The following is an 18,390-nucleotide window of genomic DNA, read 5'->3' as shown; positions in this document are numbered from 1 at the left end:
TTGAGAAAATTGCTGACAATTGCTAAAAACTAGGATTTGGTGTGAGTTTGCCTTGGTCAGCAGGCGTGGCAATTACATACAGCATCTGTCAGAGAGTATTGCAGTCAGTGTTGTAAATGATATATGTTATGTTATGTATGTACAATTGTGTTTAAGACCGTTTACTTGAGTATAGAAAATACATACTAGGAACAACAACAACAATTGTGCTAATAAACGATTTTAGAATGGAAAATATACACCACGAAGATGAATTTACAATTTCATAATTTGTACGCTTATTGATTTAAATCTTAGAAGTTATTCCAGAATTGAGTATATGGCAAAAATGAAGCTGAAGCTGTCGGCTTTTAATTTCATTGGTTGACAATTTGGTATATTTTGATATTAGTAGTATATCGATATACACTTTGGTGTATTCACGTATTTTGGTATATTGGTATATGTTACCAACAATTCCAATTAAAAGCGCGTAGCGGGTATTTCATAGTTGAGTATACTCGACTGTAAATATGTTTTTTTTTCATTATTGAACAATTTACTTAGTGTCAAAAATATTAAAATTCTTTCTAATCTTAATTTAGTTTTATTGCCGATATATTTAAAGTTAACAATGTCTTTTAACTTATATTGCAATCAGATCTAACTATTAAGATCTTGGTAAGCTAGTTCACTAAACAAATAATTACATTCTCAACATATGTATTATATACATAATCACTGCATAAACAGCAAGTAAGTAGATAAACATTTTGATCAATTAAACTTGACTGGCTGCTGGCAAGAGTCAAATAATAATGCTCATGAGGAAATTAGAAAAGGACATTGCTGTATCCGACAAACAAAAGGAGCAGCACACCAGCAACCACATAAAAGGAAGGACATTGGAAATGAAATCCATAAAAATGATTATACGATGTGACATACAATACATGAATACATATGAATATGTGACCATTGTCCGGAGTTGTGGTTTACATATTATTTTAACCGCTGTGCTGATTATGATGTGGGTAAATTCCCCTCTCTCATTTGACTCACATCCAGCGCAATTTATCTGAGCTGTGCGTTTAAGTATAAAAAGTAAAGATAAGCCAACGACTGCGAATAAATCGAAACAAATAAAGTTGCTGCTGCTTCTGCTGATGCTGCTGGCTAATTGCAGCCTACCCCCCAGAGAAATAACTGAAAGGACGTTGACGACGATATGTGATACATTTGCAAAGCAAATGTATGTTCACCCCGCACCCCGCACTCCCATTCGGACAGTCAACAGTCATGCAACATGCTGTCGAACATATCCGTCGTTCAGCGCCGTTGGCTTCCGTTATGCAATGGCCACGACAACAGGTGGCAACTGGGCGGATGATGTATATGGGAGTGAGTTGATATGAATGCCGCAAGTTGATGACTATAAAGGCAAATCCGATGCCGATGCCGATGCCACTGTTTACGGCACGCAAACTTTTTGTCAGCTGTCAGCAGTGCAGACGTATAAAAGCAACAAGAAAATGGCATAGCATTGTACTATTTTTAGAAGGCAAGTGGCAAGGGGCGAACAGCCTAACAGCTAAATCTATTTCGTATGTTCTAAAATATTTTTTAAAAATAAAAAAGTAATTTCACAGCTGTACACAAGAACTGTTGCACAAAGGCCCCGGCGAGATTCGAACTCACGATCTCCTGTTTACTAGACAGGCGCTTTAACCAACTAAGCCACGGCGCCAGTTGAAAGGGTCGCGAAAACTTTAAAACATTTTTTCCTCTAACGAGTAGATCAATTCGGGTTCTCAGTTCATGAATGATAAGAATCTGTCAATGACTATATTTAAAAGCTTTTTAATTAATTAAATAGATAAGATCGTTCTACAGAATCTAAAAAAATAATTATGAAACCAGTATTGGAAACTCCTCTTGCCAATTAAACTCGATAATTGATAAAAACACATTTAAATATGTGTTGTTTAATAAATAGTTTATTATTTTTGTTTAAAAAATTATAAGTATAATAATAAAAAAACGTCACTACAACTTTTCAGTTGCATAGGCCCCGGCGAGATTCGAACTCACGATCTCCTGTTTACTAGACAGGCGCTTTAACCAACTAAGCCACGGCGCCTTTTGCGCAGTTGTCGCTAAAGCAGCAATAAGTCACTAACATGATGAAAATGAACCGGAAAGAGTAAATCACGCTACGAGAATTTCAGATAAAATTAAGTGTATTTTCGCAAACGATGAAATATTTTCTTCAGTTATTAAATTGATATGGAATTTTATAACTGTTTCTTTTGAGTAACCTATTTACAATTCGTGGCTATAAGTGCATATGCAGAATCATAAAGATAATATGCAAAGAGGGGACTTTCTTATGTATTTTATTAATCTAAATGAGTGTCAAGCGTGTGATGTACCCATTACTCAATGCAAACTATAGGCGGGAATGTACCGAGTTTGCGGTGATGCAGCTGCCGGGATATAAAAAGCGGATCGGAGAACTAGCGACACTCAGAATACTATCAGTAATCGGTGTTTCAGCATCAACAGCATCCACAACCAATTACAATGGACTGTCATTCAAGTGCCGACCCGAAGACAGGAGCTGCATTCGCCAAATGCGGCGTGATAAAAGGTGATGAGCAGATGAATGCCAAGGCTGGAGTTTTCGCAATGACCAATGGAGGACCCGTCACTAAAGGTGTCTATGCAGGAGTAAATGCGTAAGTAACTAATTATAATTATTTCACTTCACAAGTTGCTCACAACCGTAATTTCGACAGCAACGGGCACAGTTTGTCGGTACAACACGGACATACCCAAGGATTTGGCAGTTCCACCACAACCAGCGCCCAGGCGAATATTTTCTCCAACAAGCAAGCAGAGATGAATGCAACTGCTATGCACACTCATACCCGAAATCTCGACCAATTCGGAGGTGGGTTGAATATTAATTCTAGTCGCGGCCATGCTGCATCTGTGGGAGTCAATCATATACCGAAATACAATATGACAACCATGAATGCAGCTGGCAAAGTCAATCTGATGTCGTCGCCCAGCGGCAACCTCAATTTGGATGCCACAGCAAATGCATCGCGACACATGAGCGGACCATTCCGAGGCAAATCGGACTTTGGAACTGGACTTAACTTGAATTATAAATTTTAATCAGAACACAGGTTGAAATAAACTCCAGAAATGTGATTTTGAAAATTCTATATATTTATCGTAGGTATTTTCAAGGAACACTTTATACAAGCATATTTTTTCGGGGTGTCAATTTTAGAGTAATATGAATAACAAGTTCAGCTTGCCCAATTACTTTGCCCACCAATTTATGATAGCCTCTAGGTAATATATCTGGATAGTTCTCGACCGGTGGATCACATTTAGAAAATATGTATGTACTCTTGTTCCAGGGTGGCACAAATTTGTTTCCGATGTCCGGCAAGTTCGTGCAACTGCCAAAATCCGCATAGATAAATTTCGTGTAATATTTATCAAGAAATTCATAAAAAGTCATCATCGGTACTTGATAAATGGTGTCCTTATAGTCATTATCTCTGCCGCTCTGACTCCAAAGAAATCGCATTTGACACTGCAACCAAACGAAAATCATTTATTGAAATCGCATGTTTGTATTTGAAGATCACAAACTAACTCACCATAGTATGTTCATCAGCATCGAATTTCCAATCGATGAAACCTGACACTGAATGCTTACCAATTTCTGCGTGTTCTAGTTTTATGCTGGCATTGATTAGGTCCTCATTTGAGCTAGTTGATTCGATGTACAAAAATTCGAAATCCCAATTGCGCTATAATGAGGATTAAGACTGAGACAGATATTTTTATTGTATTTAATCATTGTCAACTTACCAAGGCATCGTTTCTAGCACTAAAACACAAGAAATACAAAAGTATTCCATAGGAAATCAATCCAAAATTCATTATAACTACTGAATAAAAGTACGATTGTTAGCAGATCGACACAAATGCCGGGCTATATATAGCTCGTACGACGATTAAAAAGTTACATTCACTAATTTTATAACGATGTATCATCACCATAATGGCTTTGTCAAATTTATCTACTTATGAAATCAATTTAAAATTTCATGTATTCCATTGTTTGGTAAATATTTTAATAACTTTGATCGTTGACATAGAACAAGCTAACTGTTAGATGCGATAGATATAACAACGTTTTATATTGTGTAAGATTTCTCTATATCAATATTTTGTTAAATTATTGCTGTTTATATGTTCCCTCAAATAAATGAGTTGCATGAATTTCCGTCCATCATCATAACAAAATACAAGTAAGAAAGCTATAGTCGAGTGTGCTCGACTGTGAGATACCCGTTACCCATTTTGAGTAAAAGAAATATATTTTGCGGTATTTTTCTCAAAATATACCGAATATACTGAAAAAATATTAAAAATGTATACCAAATGGTATATTTGATATATCGATATAGTACCACATTGAAAAAATACCATAGACAGCACAAAATACTAGATTGTTAGCCAAAGCAACTAAGACCCCTAGTAAGTAGGCGTTTTTGCCCATACAAAAGTATTTCTTTAATAACTTCGACAATTTTTGTCTGATCGCAACCAAATTTTCAGGAATCATAACTACTATAGTAATTATTATATATACAAAAATTCGCAACTCTAGCTTTACGCTTGTTATTCGTTTTTTTGATTTGCGAGGGCAGAAGTGGGCGTGGCAATAATTTGAAACAAACTTGATCTGCGTGCAAACATAACAAATGCTGTCGAAAAAAAATTATAGCTCTATCTCTTAGAGTCTCTGAGATTCAGTGTTTCATACGGACGGACGGACAGACTGTCAAACACACAGACAGACAGACGGACAAACGGACATGGCTAGATCGTCTCGGCTATTGATGCTGATCAAGAATATATATACTTTATAGAGTCGTAGATTCCTGCTGTTACTTACATTTCCTGCCGGCACAAAATTATAATACCCTTCTACCCTATGTGTAGCGGGTAAAAAAATGACACGACGTTGAAGATGGCAAAATCAAGAAGCTGCATTAAAGTCGAGTCATGACAGCTGCGAATATCTCAGCTAAGTGCCAGGTATAATTTTCACTCAATATTATTGCTAAGTAAGTAAACAAGTAATAGAGTGCATAATAACTGATTAACAATAGATGTACTTTATAGGTTCGAAGATGCCTCCTTCTACCTGTAATATACATTTCCTGCTGGCACAAAGTTATAATACCCTTCTACCCTATGGGTTTCTGGTATATAAATGTGATGTAATGATATTTAATCCAACTCATAATCGGCTTGCTGCCGTATCTTATAATCAGTGATGTAGATATTTTCCATGTTCATTTGAAATGTAAACGGAAATATTGCGATGATCAGATATTTTGAACAACTCTGAACATTATCACAACGAAAGTCAATTATATCAATCTCATAATGTTAGCTATATAAGCATACGCTAAATTGAGATACAACTTTAGTCAGCGCATTCTCTTTTTAAATGATGTTGTCTTCGATTGTGTGGACATTTTTGCTGATGCCAAATATATGCATCTTGGGTTCACAGTCAGAGAGAGCGTGGAATTTTGAAGTAATTAGTGCTTCTATGGTGTCCTCCGATGAAAGCAAAGTGAATGCGACCATACAGGTCAATCGGATCTCATTTAGTGAATCGGTCGTTTCGGCAAACGTTTATTGGAACTGCGGCGCCGATGAGGATTCCACGGTAAGATATGCTGACTATTTATGTAATTTTTAGATCACTTATTACCTATGAATTCAGGGGAGTTTCGTTGTGTTGCATAGTCGCAGTGGCCGTGAAAATGACTACAGTAACACTCCCTACCAAATACCAAATCAAAAGTTAAAGACTTTTGTGGATAACTATTATCATGACATGTTCTACCTGAATGTGGCAAACTGCTCAAATTTACCGCCATATTTCGATGTACCACCAGTGAAGATGAGATACATTTTGAATGAATGTTCTATGACTGGCGATGGTTTTCCCTATATTCTACCTTTGGGATACTATAAATTTCACCTGGTGCTTAAAACCGAAGCAACGTTCACGATTTCCTTTATTGTTAAGCTGACGTCGAAATCAATGGGATAATAAGTTGTACCATAAATTATAACAAAACTTGCGACATACACTTCATCACATTGAACTTTTATTAAAATTGCCAGCACAAACAAATTATGTATTTTCTATTCAAAATGCTTCTTTTGAGTTTTTTTTTTGTAATTCCTGGATATAAGTGCATATGCAGGATCATAAAGATAATATGCAAAGGGCATATATATCGAGGGGACTTCGGAACCAGGGTTCTTTCGGACCATTCCGAGGCAAATCGGACTTTGGAACAGGACTCAATTTGAATTATAAATTTTAATCAGGACACAGGTTGATATAAACTCCAGAAATATGATTTTGCAAATTCTATTTTTTTATCGAAGGTTTTTTTCAAGGAATACTTTAAACATGCATATTTTTTCGGGGTGTCAATTTTAAAGTAGTCTGTATAACAAGTTCAGCTTGCCCAATTACTTTGCCCACCAATTTATGATAGCCTCTAGGTAATATATCGGGATAGTTCTCGATATTTATCAAGAAATTCATTAAAAGTCATCATCGGTAGTTGATAAATGGTGTCCTTATAGTCATTATCTCTGCCGCTCTGACTCCAAAGAAATCGCATTTGGCACTGCAACCAAACGAAAATCATTTATTGAAATCGCATGTTTGTATTTGAAGATCACAAACTAACTCACCATAGTATGTTCATCAGCATTTCCCTTCATCATCACAACACACGTTAGTGAGAGATAAGAGAGATAAAAAGACGATGATAAATGTAAGTTAGACTTAGCAGACACAGCTATTTATGTTTCTTCCAAAATAACCATCAACTGTCTGAGTAGCGTTAAATGTCATAAAAATAATTCAAAATAAATTGCTTTACATAAAAATTGGTTCACATCTTTGTTGGTCGGGACGAATCGCAACTGTTTTTATAAGGTGTATAATTTGGCCATAATAATGCGCATCATGAAAACTCTTGGTTATTAATTTGAACAGGGGATTTGGTCGTCGTCGTCGTCGTCGTCGTACAGAAATAACGCCATTTTATACGAAATTCGAAATATTTTGCATATTTCCAGGCGCCACGCAACTAAGCCATAAAAATGAAACGACGTTAAAGATGGCAAAGTCAAGAAGCTGCATTAAAGTCGAGTCATGACAGCTGCGAATATCTCAGCTAAATGCCAGGTATAATTTTCACTCTGCTTGGGTGCAATAAAAGGAAAATCCAAATCAATATTATTGCTAGTAAGTAAAGAAGTAATAGAGTGCATAATAACCAGATTGTGGCAATATCGTCTCGTAAATTTCTTGCTGGCACAAAGTTGTAATACCCTTCTACCCTATGGGTTGCTGGTATAAAAATGTGATGTAATGATATTTAATCCAACTCATAATCGGCTTCCTGCCGTATCTTATAATCAGTGATGTAAATATATTCCATGTTCATTTGAAATGTAAACGGAAATATTGAAATGATCAGATATTTTGAACAACTCTGAACATTATCACAACGAAAGTCAATTATATCAATCTCATAATGTTAGCTATATAAGCATACGCTAAATTGAGATACAACTTTAGTCAGCGCATTCTCTTTTTAAATGATGTTGTCTTCGATTGTGTGGACATTTTTGCTGATGCCAAATATATGCATCTTGGGTTCACAGTCAGAGAGAGCGTGGAATTTTGAAGTAATTAGTGCTTCTATGGTGTCCTCCGATGAAAGCAAAGTGAATGCGACCATACAGGTCAATCGGATCTCATTTAGTGAATCGGTCGTTTCGGCAAACGTTTATTGGAACTGCGGCGCCGATGAGGATTCCACGGTAAGATATGCTGACTATTTATGTAATTTTTAGATCACTTATTACCTATGAATTCAGGGGAGTTTCGTTCTGTTGCATAGTCGCAGTGGCCGTGAAAATGACTACAGTAACACTCCCTACCAAATACCAAATCAAAACTTAAAGACTTTTGTGGATACCTATTACCATGATTTGTTCTACGCGAATGTGGCAAACTGCTCAAATTTACCGCCATATTTCGATGTACCACCAGTGAAGATGAATTACATTTTGAATGAATGTTCTTTGACTGGCGATGGTTTTCCCTATATTCTACCTTTGGGATACTATAAATTTCACCTGGAGATTAAAGGCGAAGGAACGCTGACGATTTCCTTTATTTTTAAGGTGACATCGAAATCAATGGGATAATAAGTTGTACCATAGATTATAACAAAACATGCGACATATACCCATCATCATTGAACTTTAATTTAAATTGCCAGCATCAACAAATTATGTTTTCTCTTATCAAAATGCTTTACATAAATAATGTCACTAAATACAAATATTTTTATTATTTTCACCTATAAATTGAGTTTGTATATTTACTTGTTATATGAATTCCATTGGAAAAATAATGATTGTTTACGCAGTCAATGATCCTCAATTTTGTTGAAACAGATCTTTTGAACAGTAGCAGAGATAACAAGAAAGAAGGATAGAGTGTGTCAATAAATGCACATGAGGACGCTATTCTTATTAAAATATACTCAATTAATATACCGAAAAAATATATAAATATACTGAAATGTAAATTTGGTATATATAAATACTACCACGGTATCCATACACACAAAATATACCATATTTTCAATCAAATGAAGACCTGACAATAGTAAACAAATCTCGCTGATTATGACATGTCTATATATCGTTTGCTGATTAAAAATATATATAATTTATAGGATCGAAGAAGACTGATTTTGTATTTAACAAGTAATAAAGCTACAGTCGAGTGTACTCGACTGTGAGATACCTGCTACCCATTTTGAATAAAAGAAATATATTTTGCGGTATTTTTGTCAAAATATACCAAATATACTACAAAAATACAAAAATATACCAAATGATATGTTTGGTATATCGATATAATACCGCATTCATAATATACCATAGACGGCACAATATACCAGATTGTCAGCCAAAGCAACTAAGACCCCTAGTAAGTAGGCGTTTTTGCCTTTACAAAACTATTTCTTTAATAACATCCACAATTATTTGATCGCAACCAAATTTTAGTGGACGTGGCAAAAATTTGATCTGCGTGCAAACATAACAAATGCTGTCGAAAAAAAATTATAGCTCTATCTCTTATAGTCTTTGAGATCTAGGTGTTCATACGGACAGACGGACAGACGGACATGGCTATATCGTCTCGGCTGTTGACGCTGATCAAGAATATATATACTTTATAGGGTCGTAGATGTCTCCTTCTACCTGTTACATACATTTCCTGCCGGCACAAAGTTATAATACCCTTCTACCCTATGGATAGCGGGTATAAAAAGTTAGGTTAAAACAAGTTAGAAAGCTACAGTCGAGTGTGCTCGGCTATGAGATACCCGCTTCCCATTTTGAATAAAAGCAAAATATTGCGTTATTATTTTCAAAATATACCGAAAATACTACAAAATATAACAAATAGTATATTTGGTATATCGATATAATACCACATTCAAAATATACCATAGAGGCACTATATACCAGATTGTCGGCCAAAGCAACTAAGACCCCTAGTGGGTAGGCGTTTTTGCGCATACAATTTTTATCTGATCGTATACCATAGTTATTATTATTAAATTCTTGATCTGCGTGCAAACATAACAAATGTTGTCGAAAAAATTATAGCTCTATCTCTTATAGTCTCTGAGATCCAGTGTTTCATACGGACGGACGGACAGACTGTCAAACACACAGACAGACAGACGGACAAACGGACATGGCTAGATCGTCTCGGCAATTGATGCTGATCAAGAATATATATACTTTATAGGGTCGTAGATGTCTCCTTCTACCTGTTACATACATTTCCTGCCGGCGCAAAGTTATAATACCCTTCTACCCTATGGGTAGCGGGTATAAATACATAATTTGTTTGTGCTGGCAATTTAAATAAAAGTTCAATGTGATGAAGAATATGTCGCAAGTTTTGTTATAATCTGTGTTACAACTTATTATCCCATTGATTTCGACGTCAGCTTAACAATAAAGGAAATCGTCTAGAACTTGGATAGCGATCAGATAAAAATTGTCGAAGTTTTTGAAGAAATACTTTTGTATGGGCAAAAACGCCTACTTACTAGGGGTCATAGTTGCTTTGGCTGACAATCTGGTATATTGTGCCGTCTAAGGTATATTTTGAATGCGGTACCATTTTTGCAGTATATTTTGTATATTTTGAGAATAATACCGCAAAATATATTGCTTTTATTTAAAATGGGTAGCGGGTATCTCACAGTCGAGTACACTCGGCTGTAGCTTTCTTACTTGTTTCTTATCAAAATGCTTCTTTTGAGTTTTTTTATAATTCCTGGATATAAGTGCATATGCAGCCTCATAAAGATAATATGCAAAGAGCATATATATCGAGGGGACTTTCTTATGTATTTTATTAATCTAAATGAGTGTCAAGCGTGTGATGTACCCATTACTCAACGCAAACTATAGGCGGGAATGTACCGAGTTTGCGGTGATGCATCTGCCGGGGTATAAAAAGCGGATCGGAGAACTAGCGACACTCAGAATACTATCACTAATCGGTGTTTCAGCATCAACAGCAACCACAACCAATTGCAATGGAAAGTCATTCAACCACAATCAGCGGCGAGGCGAATATTTTCTCCAACAAGCAAGCAGAGATAAATGCAACTGCTATGCACACTCATACCCGAAATCTCGACCAATTCGGAGGTGGGTTGAATATTAATTCTAGTCGCGGCCATGCTGCATCTGTGGGAGTCAATCATATACCGAAATACAATATGACAACCATGAATGCAGCTGGCAAAGTCAATCTGATGTCGTCGCCCAGCGGCAACCTCAATTTGGATGCCACAGCAAATGCATCGCGACACATGAGCGGACCATTCCGAGGCAAATCGGACTTTGGAACAGGACTCAATTTGAATTATAAATTTTAATCAGAACACAGGTTGAAATAAACTCCAGAAATGTGATTTTGAAAATTCTATATATTTATCGTAGGTATTTTCAAGGAACACTTTATACAAGCATATTTTTTCGGGGTGTCAATTTTAGAGTAATATGAATAACAAGTTCAGCTTGCCCAATTACTTTGCCCACCAATTTATGATAGCCTCTAGGTAATATATCTGGATAGTTCACGACCTGTGGATCACATTTAGAAAATATGTATGTAGTTTTGTTCCAGGGTGGAACAAATTTGTCCCCGATATTTGGAAAATTCGAACAACTGCCCCAATCCGCATAGATAACTTTCATGTAATATTTATCAAGAAACTCATAAAAAGTTATCATCGGTACTTGATAAATGGTGTCCTTATAGTCATTATCTCTGCCGCTCTGACTCCAAAGAAATCGCAATTGAAACTGCAACCAAACGAAAAGCATTTATTGAAATCGCATGTTTGTTTTTTAAGATCACAAACTAACTCACCATAGTATGTTCATCAGCATCGAATTTCCAATCGATGAAACCTGACGCTGAATTCTTACCAATTTCTGTGTGTTCTAGTTTTAAGCTGGCATTGATTAGGTCCTCATTTGAGCTAGTTGATTCGATGTACAAAAATTCGAAATCCCAATTGCGCTATAATGAGGATAAAGACTGAGACAGATATTTTCATTGTATTTAATCATTGTCAACTTACCACGGCATCGTTTCTAGCACTAAAACACAAGAAATACAAAAGTATTCCATAGGAAATCAATCCAAAATTCATTATAACTACTGAATAAAAGTACGATTGTTAGCAGATCGACACAAATGCCGTGCTATATATAGCTGATACGACGATTATAAAATCGCATCCACTAATTTTGTTTCGATAATGGCTTTGCCAAATTTACCTCCTTATCAAATAAACAACAAATTTCATGTATTCCATTGTTTGGTAAATATTTTAATAACTTTTATCAGTGACATAGAACAAGCTAATTGTTAGATGCGATAGATATAACAACGTTGTTTATTGTGTAATGTTTCTCTATATAATTATTTTAATAAATTATTGCTGTTATTATTATTATTGTTGTTATTCCTCAAATATATAAGGTGCATGAATTTCCTTCATCAAGATAACACACGAAACTAGGAGTAAAAAAAGAGATATGAGAATGATTTGGCAATCATGACCCTGCAATTTGTGGTTTGCCAAAAGAACCATCGACTTAGGTGCCATAAAAATAATTCAAAATAAATTGCTTTACATAAAAATTGGTTCACATCTTTGTTGGTCGGGACGAATCGCAACTGTTTTTATAAGGTGTATAATTTGGCCATAATAATGCGCATCATGAAAACTCTTGGTTATTAATTTGAACAGGGGATTTGGTCGTCGTCGTCGTCGTCGTCGTACAGAAATAACGCCATTTTATACGAAATTCGAAATATTTTGCATATTTTCAGGCGACACGCAACTAAGCCATAAAAATGAAACGACGTTGAAGATGGCAAAGTCAAGAAGCTGCATTAAAGTCGAGTCATGACAGCTGCGAATATCTCAGCTAAATGCCAGGTATAATTTTCTCTCTGCTTGAGCGCAATAAAATGAAAATCCAAATCAATATTATTGCTAGTAAGCAAAAAAATGTGGTGTAATGATATCTAATCGAACTCATAATCGGCTTGCTGAATGTGTATCTTATAATTAGAGGTGTAGATATTTTCCATGTTTTTTTGAAACGTAAACGGAAATACAGCGATGACCAGATATTTTTAACAACGCTGAACATTATCACAATACAACTCAATTTCATTAAGCTTAGAATGTTGACAATATAAGAAGACGACAAATTGAGATAGTCAGCACATTGTCTATTTAAAAGATGTCGTCTTCGATTGTGTGGGCATTTTTGTTGATGCCAAATATCTGCATATTGTTTTCACCAGCAAAGAGAGCATATGATTTTGAAATACTTAGTGCAGGCTTGACATCATCAAATGAGGAAAAAAGTGAATACGTCCATACAAGTCAATCGGATCTCATTCAGTGAATCAGTCTTTTCGGCACGTGTCAATTGGAATTGTGATACCGATGAAAAGAGCACAGTGAGCAAAATATAATTTTAATGCAGTAATAATATGAACTAATCAATAACAAATTCAGGCGAAAGTACTTATATGGCATTGTCGAAATGGCCGTGAGAGCGACTATACTTTGACTCCCTACCAAATACCAAATCAAAGCTTAAAGACTTTTGTGGATACCTATTACCATGACATGCTCTACTTGAATGTGGCAAACTGCTCAAATTTGCCGCCATATGTGGATCTATCAGATTTAAAGAAAGAGTATATATTTGATAATTGTCCTTTGACTGGCGACGGTTTTCCTTATTATCTTCCAATGGGATATTACAAATTTTACCAGGAGATTAAAGCCGAAGTAACTCTGACGATTTCCTTCCTTATTAAAGTTACGCCTACTAAGTCACTCGGATAATAATTAGAAACATTCTAAAAGTTGCCTTCAACAAACTTCAATTTCAAGCAGAATTACACTCGGATACACAGTAGCACACGAACACTGAAACATTATATTATTAAACTGTGTTTCAAGTTAAAAAAAAAAAAAATTATGTCGCTAAGTTTGGTCATTTTTATAATGTTTATATCGAGCGTGAGTATATATTTTGTTTGTTTTTGTTTTCCATTAGAGAAATAATGTATGGCCTTGCATTCGTTTGGCCTTCAGGTTATTGAAACAGCTCCATTGAACAAAACAGAGATAAAGAGCGACCTTATCGAGATCTTAAGCAAATCGAACTTGTCTACACCCGAGTTGCAGGTTGCTGAAGACAGAGATCCGCAGGAAACGATGTCATTGAATAGTATTGAGAGTGCAATTGACCTTGCCGAAATCTCAAGCAAATCGAATTTAAGTGGACTTGAGGATGCCCTCGTCGATGATCTGCAAGTTGCTGAAGCAAAACCCATTAAACAGCAATTAAGTACCAAAAAAAAGAAGACCGAGCGAATGACGATAAATCACACAAAGCGCGTAAATACAAACAAATGATACCAATAATGAATAACTATGACAATTAAATTAATTTTATGTATAGGCAGCGATGACTACTTAACGCCAGGTCCAGTGTTCGGGAATAAAGGTAAGGCAATTTAACAATAATAACAAAGTTACATTGAACTAAGCCGCTATACAGATCACATAGAGTTGACCCTTCCACTACCGAGGTATGAAACAGATAAAATGGGAAACTGGGTTCACAATCCGTGGGCCGTTAGTTTTGGCGATCTGTTTCGAGATACTCGATATAATATTGGTGGTGAATTTACAGTATATCGAATGAGAATCGATTCGAGACCACATATAAACTATTACAAAGAAATGTGAGTATTCATAACATTCAAAAAAAATATTCTAAACCTAATTTGCATTAATTTAAGGGGCCCCTTAAGCACTGTTTGCATCGGAAGATCGACGCCTTATAATATACCACCGGTAACAGGTTGGCTTTTTCCATATTTCTATACAAAAATTCGAGATCGAAAAATTATGATGGAGCTGCGCAAAACGATATTTAAAGACGGACGGGCCATTGAGTGCCATTCTAGTAAATATCCAGAATTTAGGAGCTATATTGACTGTGCACTGCTACGTAACATGCGATTGGAGTTTTTGATTCCCGAGTATCCCAAACACCAACTTATACCTGACCAATACACAGAAATTGACTGATCATTTGATAGTGATAATAAAGTTCCAAGCAGAAGAAAACCCCTGTTATTTGTGTACAATTGACGTAGCAGCCAGCAAACTTTTGGAGTGATGTAGCAACTAGCAATGTAGTAACTAGCGATTATTATAGCAATAAGCTTTCTTTTATGAGTATTGTAGCTACTAGCTACCATTTCGCCTTAGTGTAGTGTTGTATCACTTAAAATAGTAATGTAGCAACCAAGTTAAGTTGAACAAACCGCATTGCCTTGACAACCGACTCTTCAAATAAATTTGTTTACTTAAAACTAAAAAGTAAATAGTTCTTGGTTTTGTTGTGAAGTGAAGAATGGATTTCTCGTATTGTGAATTTCCCAGCACAGTCTCCATTGACACCTTCCAGGCCTATTTCAATCCCCAGGATGTCAGGCTGCCCAAAGTCAACAGTAAATCATTGACTCCGATCCAGGCTGAACTTGCCGGCGAGTGCCAAGCAAATGAAGCGAAAAGTCTGCGACATCTTGTTCTCGATGCCATCGTCAACAATTGGAGTGGTAAGTATGTAGGTTTGTTGTAAGTTGACAGAAGCAACAAGAGCAAAACACGACGTATTCACGTATTGTTTTCTAGAGCTGCCTCTTTACCGTCAGCTGCCACGACGACAGGACCGTAACTACATACTCAGTCAGCTGGATACGCAGCTACCGCTGCAGTTGCTCAGCACTCACATCCGGGATGATTGCTTCTGGCAGCGTTGCTATGAGCTGCGCTGGCGTTTGGCAACGCTACAGGCGAGGGGCAAAGAGCGTCGCTGGATTAACATATACATGGAGCGACATGTGCAGGAGTTTATTGAAAATATGCAAACCGGCGACTATGAGCAGGATGGCAATGTGCAGACCGCCTTGGACATCTGTGCGGCGTACATAAATCAATTGGAGATAAATCTGCTGCAGCCCGCACCAGGCGACAGCGAGAGCAATGGTGATACTCTTTTCATAGTAAAACCTTTAAGCAGTGTATAATGAGTTCTCTTTCTCCCTTTCTCACATAGATCACATTCCGCTTGATTACCTACTGAGCAATCTGCCGGACTTACGGCGACTGCGGCTGAGCTACAGCACCAAGACGGCGGGCATCAATTACCAAATTGGCTGCAATCAGCTAACGCCACGGGACATTCTGCTGCTGTCCAAAGGACTCAGCCAGTGCCACGAGCTGCGCAAGTTTTGGTAAGTTGTGTAATAAGCCATTGAAACGTCCTTTAATGTTGTACTCTTGGGTTTAGTCTGCACAACACCAAGCTGTCTGCGTATCAACTGAGATTCTTGGCTCATAGCTTGGACAAGGGTTGTCATCATTTAAAGGAGTTATCCCTGATGCATTGCGCTGTCGGAGATGCGGGTATACGCAGCTTCCTCGAGACCTGTGGCAAGGAATCTTTTTCCACACTCACAGTGCTCGATCTGACCAACAATAAAATCAGTGCGTATGAATGTCTTAATGTAGTATTATATCGATCAACCACATATAGCCCTCAGTATTATTTAGTATTGATTTAGTATATTAACTCGGTATATTTTAAGAATAATACCGCACTGCTTTCCATTTGCTTTATTTATATCAATATATAAAACTGTCAGAATAATTTAGTATTTATTTAGTATATTAATTTGGTATATTTTAAGAATAATACCGCACTGCTTTTCTTTTCCTTCATTTGTATCGATCTACCACATTTAGCCCTCAGTATTATTTAGTATTGGTTTAGTATATTTATTCGGTATATTTTAAGAATAATACCGCACTGCTTTCCATTTGCTTTATTTATATCAATATATAAAACTGTCAGAATAATTTAGTATTTATTTAGTATATTAATTTGGTATATTTTAAGAATAATACCGCACTGCTTTTCTTTTCCTTCATTTGTATCGATCTACCACATATAGCCCTCAGTATTATTTAGTATTGGTTTAGTATATTAACTCGGTATATTTAAAGAATAATACCGCACTGCTTTCCATTTGCTTTATTTATATCAATATATAAAACTGTCAGAATATTTTAGTATTGATTTAGTATATTAATTCGGTATATTTTAAGAATAATACCGCACTGCTTTCCATTTGCTTTATTTATATCAATATATAAAACTGTCAGAATAATTTAGTATTTATTTAGTATATTAATTTGGTATATTTTAAGAATAATACCGCACTGCTTTTCTTTTCCTTCATTTGTATCGATCTACCACATATAGCCCTCAGTATTATTTAGTATTGGTTTAGTATATTAACTCGGTATATTTTAAGAATAATACCGCACTGCTTTCCATTTGCTTTATTTATACAATATATAAAACTGTCAGAATAATTTAGTATTGATTTAGTATATTAATTCGGTATATTTTAAGAATAATACCGCACTGCTTTCCATTTGATTTATTTATATCAATATATAAAACTCAGTATAATTTAGTATTTATGCAGTATATCATTTTGGTATATTTTAAGAATAATACATCACTGCATGCCTTTTCCTTCATTTGTATCGATCTACCACATTTAGCCCTCAGTATATTTGTGTATTTATTCAATAGATAAATTTGGTATATTTTATAATAATACCGTTTACTCAATATTCTGAATTCTATTTGGTATATTTGATAAATAATACCACACTTCTTTGTGTTTATTTTCTTTTTCTCTAATTTTTCTTTCTATTTTCTATTTTCAATTTTTAAATGTATTTCCTCTCCCGACAGCGGAGGAAGGCGCCTACACGCTGAGCTGCACTTTGAGGCACGTGCCGCTGTTGCGCCTGGTGCTGCGCCTGAATCCCATACAAAGCGATGGCGCTGCCGCCATTTTTCATACGCTCCAGCTGATGCCCATTCGAGAACTGAATCTGGGCAACTGTGGCATCAGCGAAACCATCACGAAGCTCTTTATGATGTTGATCTGCCAGCACAAGACACTGCTACACATTGATCTATCCAACAATTGTTTGGGCGAAGTAAGTTTGAATTTCTTTAAGAACTTTTCAATGTTCACTGATTCGATATTAGGAATTTGGCAAGCATTTGCTGAAGATTATAGGCTGCAATAAGATGCTAGAGTCATTGGATTTGCGGAACACAGGACTTTCCCTGGATATGCGTCGCAAGTTTCGTGAATTTCTGCTAAAGAATGCAGAACGCAAGAAACACGAAGCCTTTAAGCAGCAGCAACGCAACAAGTTCAAGGCACTGGCCAAGATATAATGACTGACATTGGTATATTATAATCTATATCTATAAGATGATAAATATTTATATTTTTAATAAAAAAAAAGAGCTATCTCTCATTGTCATCAATTTACTATTTACAATTCGAAGCAGCAAAAACTTGTAGCTACTAAGGTTAAAAAGCTTCAGCAAGGAGCTTTCATTAACCCTCGACCTTGTTGACTTAGACGAACAAAAACAATGCTAACCCCAAACCAAAAGGCAAAACACCCAAGACCCAAAACACATTTAACACTCAAGCAGCCTTTTTCTAATGGC

The 18,390-nt window shown here is 36.0% G+C and overlaps 8 protein-coding genes, 1 long non-coding RNA gene and 2 other non-coding genes across 12 annotated transcripts; 7 read left to right on the top strand and 4 right to left on the bottom strand.

Moving 5' to 3' along the window:
- Positions 1-1,652: 1,652 nt before the first annotated feature.
- Positions 1,653-1,726, bottom strand: Trnat-agu (transfer RNA threonine (anticodon AGU)). The gene has a single exon. It is a non-coding gene; the product is annotated as a tRNA-Thr (tRNA).
- Positions 1,727-2,045: 319 nt separating this feature from the next.
- Positions 2,046-2,119, bottom strand: Trnat-agu (transfer RNA threonine (anticodon AGU)). The gene has a single exon. It is a non-coding gene; the product is annotated as a tRNA-Thr (tRNA).
- A 247-nt stretch (positions 2,120-2,366) lies between these two features.
- On the bottom strand, positions 2,367-2,901 carry LOC132785316 (uncharacterized). Its single transcript, XR_009632312.1, has 2 exons — positions 2,761-2,901; positions 2,367-2,689 (listed from the first exon to the last, which is right to left on the bottom strand). It is a non-coding gene; the product is annotated as an uncharacterized LOC132785316 (long non-coding RNA).
- LOC132785315 (attacin-A-like) lies at positions 2,563-3,162 on the top strand. Its single transcript, XM_060791360.1, has 2 exons — positions 2,563-2,717; positions 2,778-3,162. The coding sequence occupies exons 1-2, from the start codon at positions 2,563-2,565 to the stop codon at positions 3,160-3,162; spliced, it is 540 nt and encodes a 179-aa protein (XP_060647343.1).
- Positions 3,163-5,538: 2,376 nt separating this feature from the next.
- LOC132787160 (uncharacterized) lies at positions 5,539-6,309 on the top strand. Its single transcript, XM_060794075.1, has 2 exons — positions 5,539-5,752; positions 5,810-6,309. The coding sequence occupies exons 1-2, from the start codon at positions 5,564-5,566 to the stop codon at positions 6,140-6,142; spliced, it is 522 nt and encodes a 173-aa protein (XP_060650058.1). The 5' UTR covers positions 5,539-5,563; the 3' UTR covers positions 6,143-6,309.
- A 1,423-nt stretch (positions 6,310-7,732) lies between these two features.
- On the top strand, positions 7,733-8,476 carry LOC132787365 (uncharacterized). The gene is made up of 2 exons (XM_060794366.1): positions 7,733-7,941; positions 7,999-8,476. The coding sequence occupies exons 1-2, from the start codon at positions 7,753-7,755 to the stop codon at positions 8,329-8,331; spliced, it is 522 nt and encodes a 173-aa protein (XP_060650349.1). The 5' UTR covers positions 7,733-7,752; the 3' UTR covers positions 8,332-8,476.
- Positions 8,477-10,561: 2,085 nt separating this feature from the next.
- Positions 10,562-11,885, bottom strand: LOC132785726 (uncharacterized). The gene is made up of 3 exons (XM_060791949.1): positions 11,814-11,885; positions 11,600-11,752; positions 10,562-11,532 (listed from the first exon to the last, which is right to left on the bottom strand). Exons 1-3 carry the CDS (start codon positions 11,883-11,885, stop codon positions 11,185-11,187), a joined length of 573 nt encoding a protein of 190 aa, XP_060647932.1. The 3' UTR covers positions 10,562-11,184.
- On the top strand, positions 10,606-11,150 carry LOC132785727 (attacin-A-like). The gene has a single exon (XM_060791950.1). It carries the CDS (start codon positions 10,758-10,760, stop codon positions 11,100-11,102), a length of 345 nt encoding a protein of 114 aa, XP_060647933.1. The 5' UTR covers positions 10,606-10,757; the 3' UTR covers positions 11,103-11,150.
- A 1,073-nt stretch (positions 11,886-12,958) lies between the features above and the next one.
- Positions 12,959-13,783, top strand: LOC132785016 (uncharacterized). Its single transcript, XM_060790967.1, has 2 exons — positions 12,959-13,213; positions 13,272-13,783. The coding sequence occupies exons 1-2, from the start codon at positions 13,106-13,108 to the stop codon at positions 13,605-13,607; spliced, it is 444 nt and encodes a 147-aa protein (XP_060646950.1). The 5' UTR covers positions 12,959-13,105; the 3' UTR covers positions 13,608-13,783.
- On the top strand, positions 13,652-14,274 carry LOC132785017 (uncharacterized). 2 transcript variants are annotated; one of them, XM_060790969.1, is made up of 3 exons: positions 13,652-13,784; positions 13,860-14,165; positions 14,230-14,274. In XM_060790969.1, exons 1-3 carry the CDS (start codon positions 13,743-13,745, stop codon positions 14,245-14,247), a joined length of 366 nt encoding a protein of 121 aa, XP_060646952.1. In that variant the 5' UTR covers positions 13,652-13,742; the 3' UTR covers positions 14,248-14,274. The 2 variants fall into 2 exon arrangements, with proteins under 2 accessions (XP_060646952.1, XP_060646951.1); XM_060790968.1 differs by having other exon boundaries at positions 13,842-14,165.
- Positions 14,275-15,116: 842 nt separating this feature from the next.
- Positions 15,117-18,108, top strand: LOC132786521 (uncharacterized). Its single transcript, XM_060793066.1, has 6 exons — positions 15,117-15,397; positions 15,474-15,827; positions 15,898-16,075; positions 16,132-16,328; positions 17,611-17,861; positions 17,914-18,108. Exons 1-6 carry the CDS (start codon positions 15,193-15,195, stop codon positions 18,106-18,108), a joined length of 1,380 nt encoding a protein of 459 aa, XP_060649049.1. The 5' UTR covers positions 15,117-15,192.
- Positions 18,109-18,390: the final 282 nt, after the last annotated feature.

This window comes from Drosophila nasuta, chromosome 2R (genome assembly GCF_023558535.2).
Source record: "Drosophila nasuta strain 15112-1781.00 chromosome 2R, ASM2355853v1, whole genome shotgun sequence".
Classification (NCBI taxonomy): domain Eukaryota; kingdom Metazoa; phylum Arthropoda; class Insecta; order Diptera; family Drosophilidae; genus Drosophila; species Drosophila nasuta.
This window is presented reverse-complemented; position numbering and strand designations above follow the sequence as displayed.

Bases quoted from the DNA above. Each gene is read 5' to 3' on its own strand.
- LOC132785016 (XM_060790967.1), top strand. From the start codon at position 13,106: ATGAGGAAAAAAGTGAATACGTCCATACAAGTCAATCGGATCTCATTC. The intron at 13,214-13,271 runs GTGAGCAAAATA...TAACAAATTCAG, and splicing joins ATACCGATGAAAAGAGCACA to GCGAAAGTACTTATATGGCA.
- LOC132786521 (XM_060793066.1), top strand. From the start codon at position 15,193: ATGGATTTCTCGTATTGTGAATTTCCCAGCACAGTCTCCATTGACACC. The intron at 15,398-15,473 runs GTAAGTATGTAG...ATTGTTTTCTAG, and splicing joins CATCGTCAACAATTGGAGTG to AGCTGCCTCTTTACCGTCAG. The intron at 16,076-16,131 runs GTAAGTTGTGTA...TCTTGGGTTTAG, and splicing joins CACGAGCTGCGCAAGTTTTG to TCTGCACAACACCAAGCTGT.
- LOC132785726 (XM_060791949.1), bottom strand. From the start codon at position 11,885: ATGAATTTTGGATTGATTTCCTATGGAATACTTTTGTATTTCTTGTGT. The intron at 11,753-11,813 runs GTAAGTTGACAA...TCCTCATTATAG, and splicing joins GTGCTAGAAACGATGCCGTG to CGCAATTGGGATTTCGAATT. The intron at 11,533-11,599 runs GTGAGTTAGTTT...GTTTGGTTGCAG, and splicing joins ATGCTGATGAACATACTATG to TTTCAATTGCGATTTCTTTG.
- LOC132787365 (XM_060794366.1), top strand. From the start codon at position 7,753: ATGCCAAATATATGCATCTTGGGTTCACAGTCAGAGAGAGCGTGGAAT. The intron at 7,942-7,998 runs GTAAGATATGCT...CTATGAATTCAG, and splicing joins GCGCCGATGAGGATTCCACG to GGGAGTTTCGTTCTGTTGCA.
- LOC132785017 (XM_060790968.1), top strand. From the start codon at position 13,743: ATGTCGCTAAGTTTGGTCATTTTTATAATGTTTATATCGAGC. The intron at 13,785-13,841 runs GTGAGTATATAT...TGTATGGCCTTG, and splicing joins TTATAATGTTTATATCGAGC to CATTCGTTTGGCCTTCAGGT.
- LOC132787160 (XM_060794075.1), top strand. From the start codon at position 5,564: ATGCCAAATATATGCATCTTGGGTTCACAGTCAGAGAGAGCGTGGAAT. The intron at 5,753-5,809 runs GTAAGATATGCT...CTATGAATTCAG, and splicing joins GCGCCGATGAGGATTCCACG to GGGAGTTTCGTTGTGTTGCA.
- LOC132785727 (XM_060791950.1), top strand. From the start codon at position 10,758: ATGGAAAGTCATTCAACCACAATCAGCGGCGAGGCGAATATTTTCTCC.
- LOC132785315 (XM_060791360.1), top strand. From the start codon at position 2,563: ATGGACTGTCATTCAAGTGCCGACCCGAAGACAGGAGCTGCATTCGCC. The intron at 2,718-2,777 runs GTAAGTAACTAA...TAATTTCGACAG, and splicing joins GTCTATGCAGGAGTAAATGC to CAACGGGCACAGTTTGTCGG.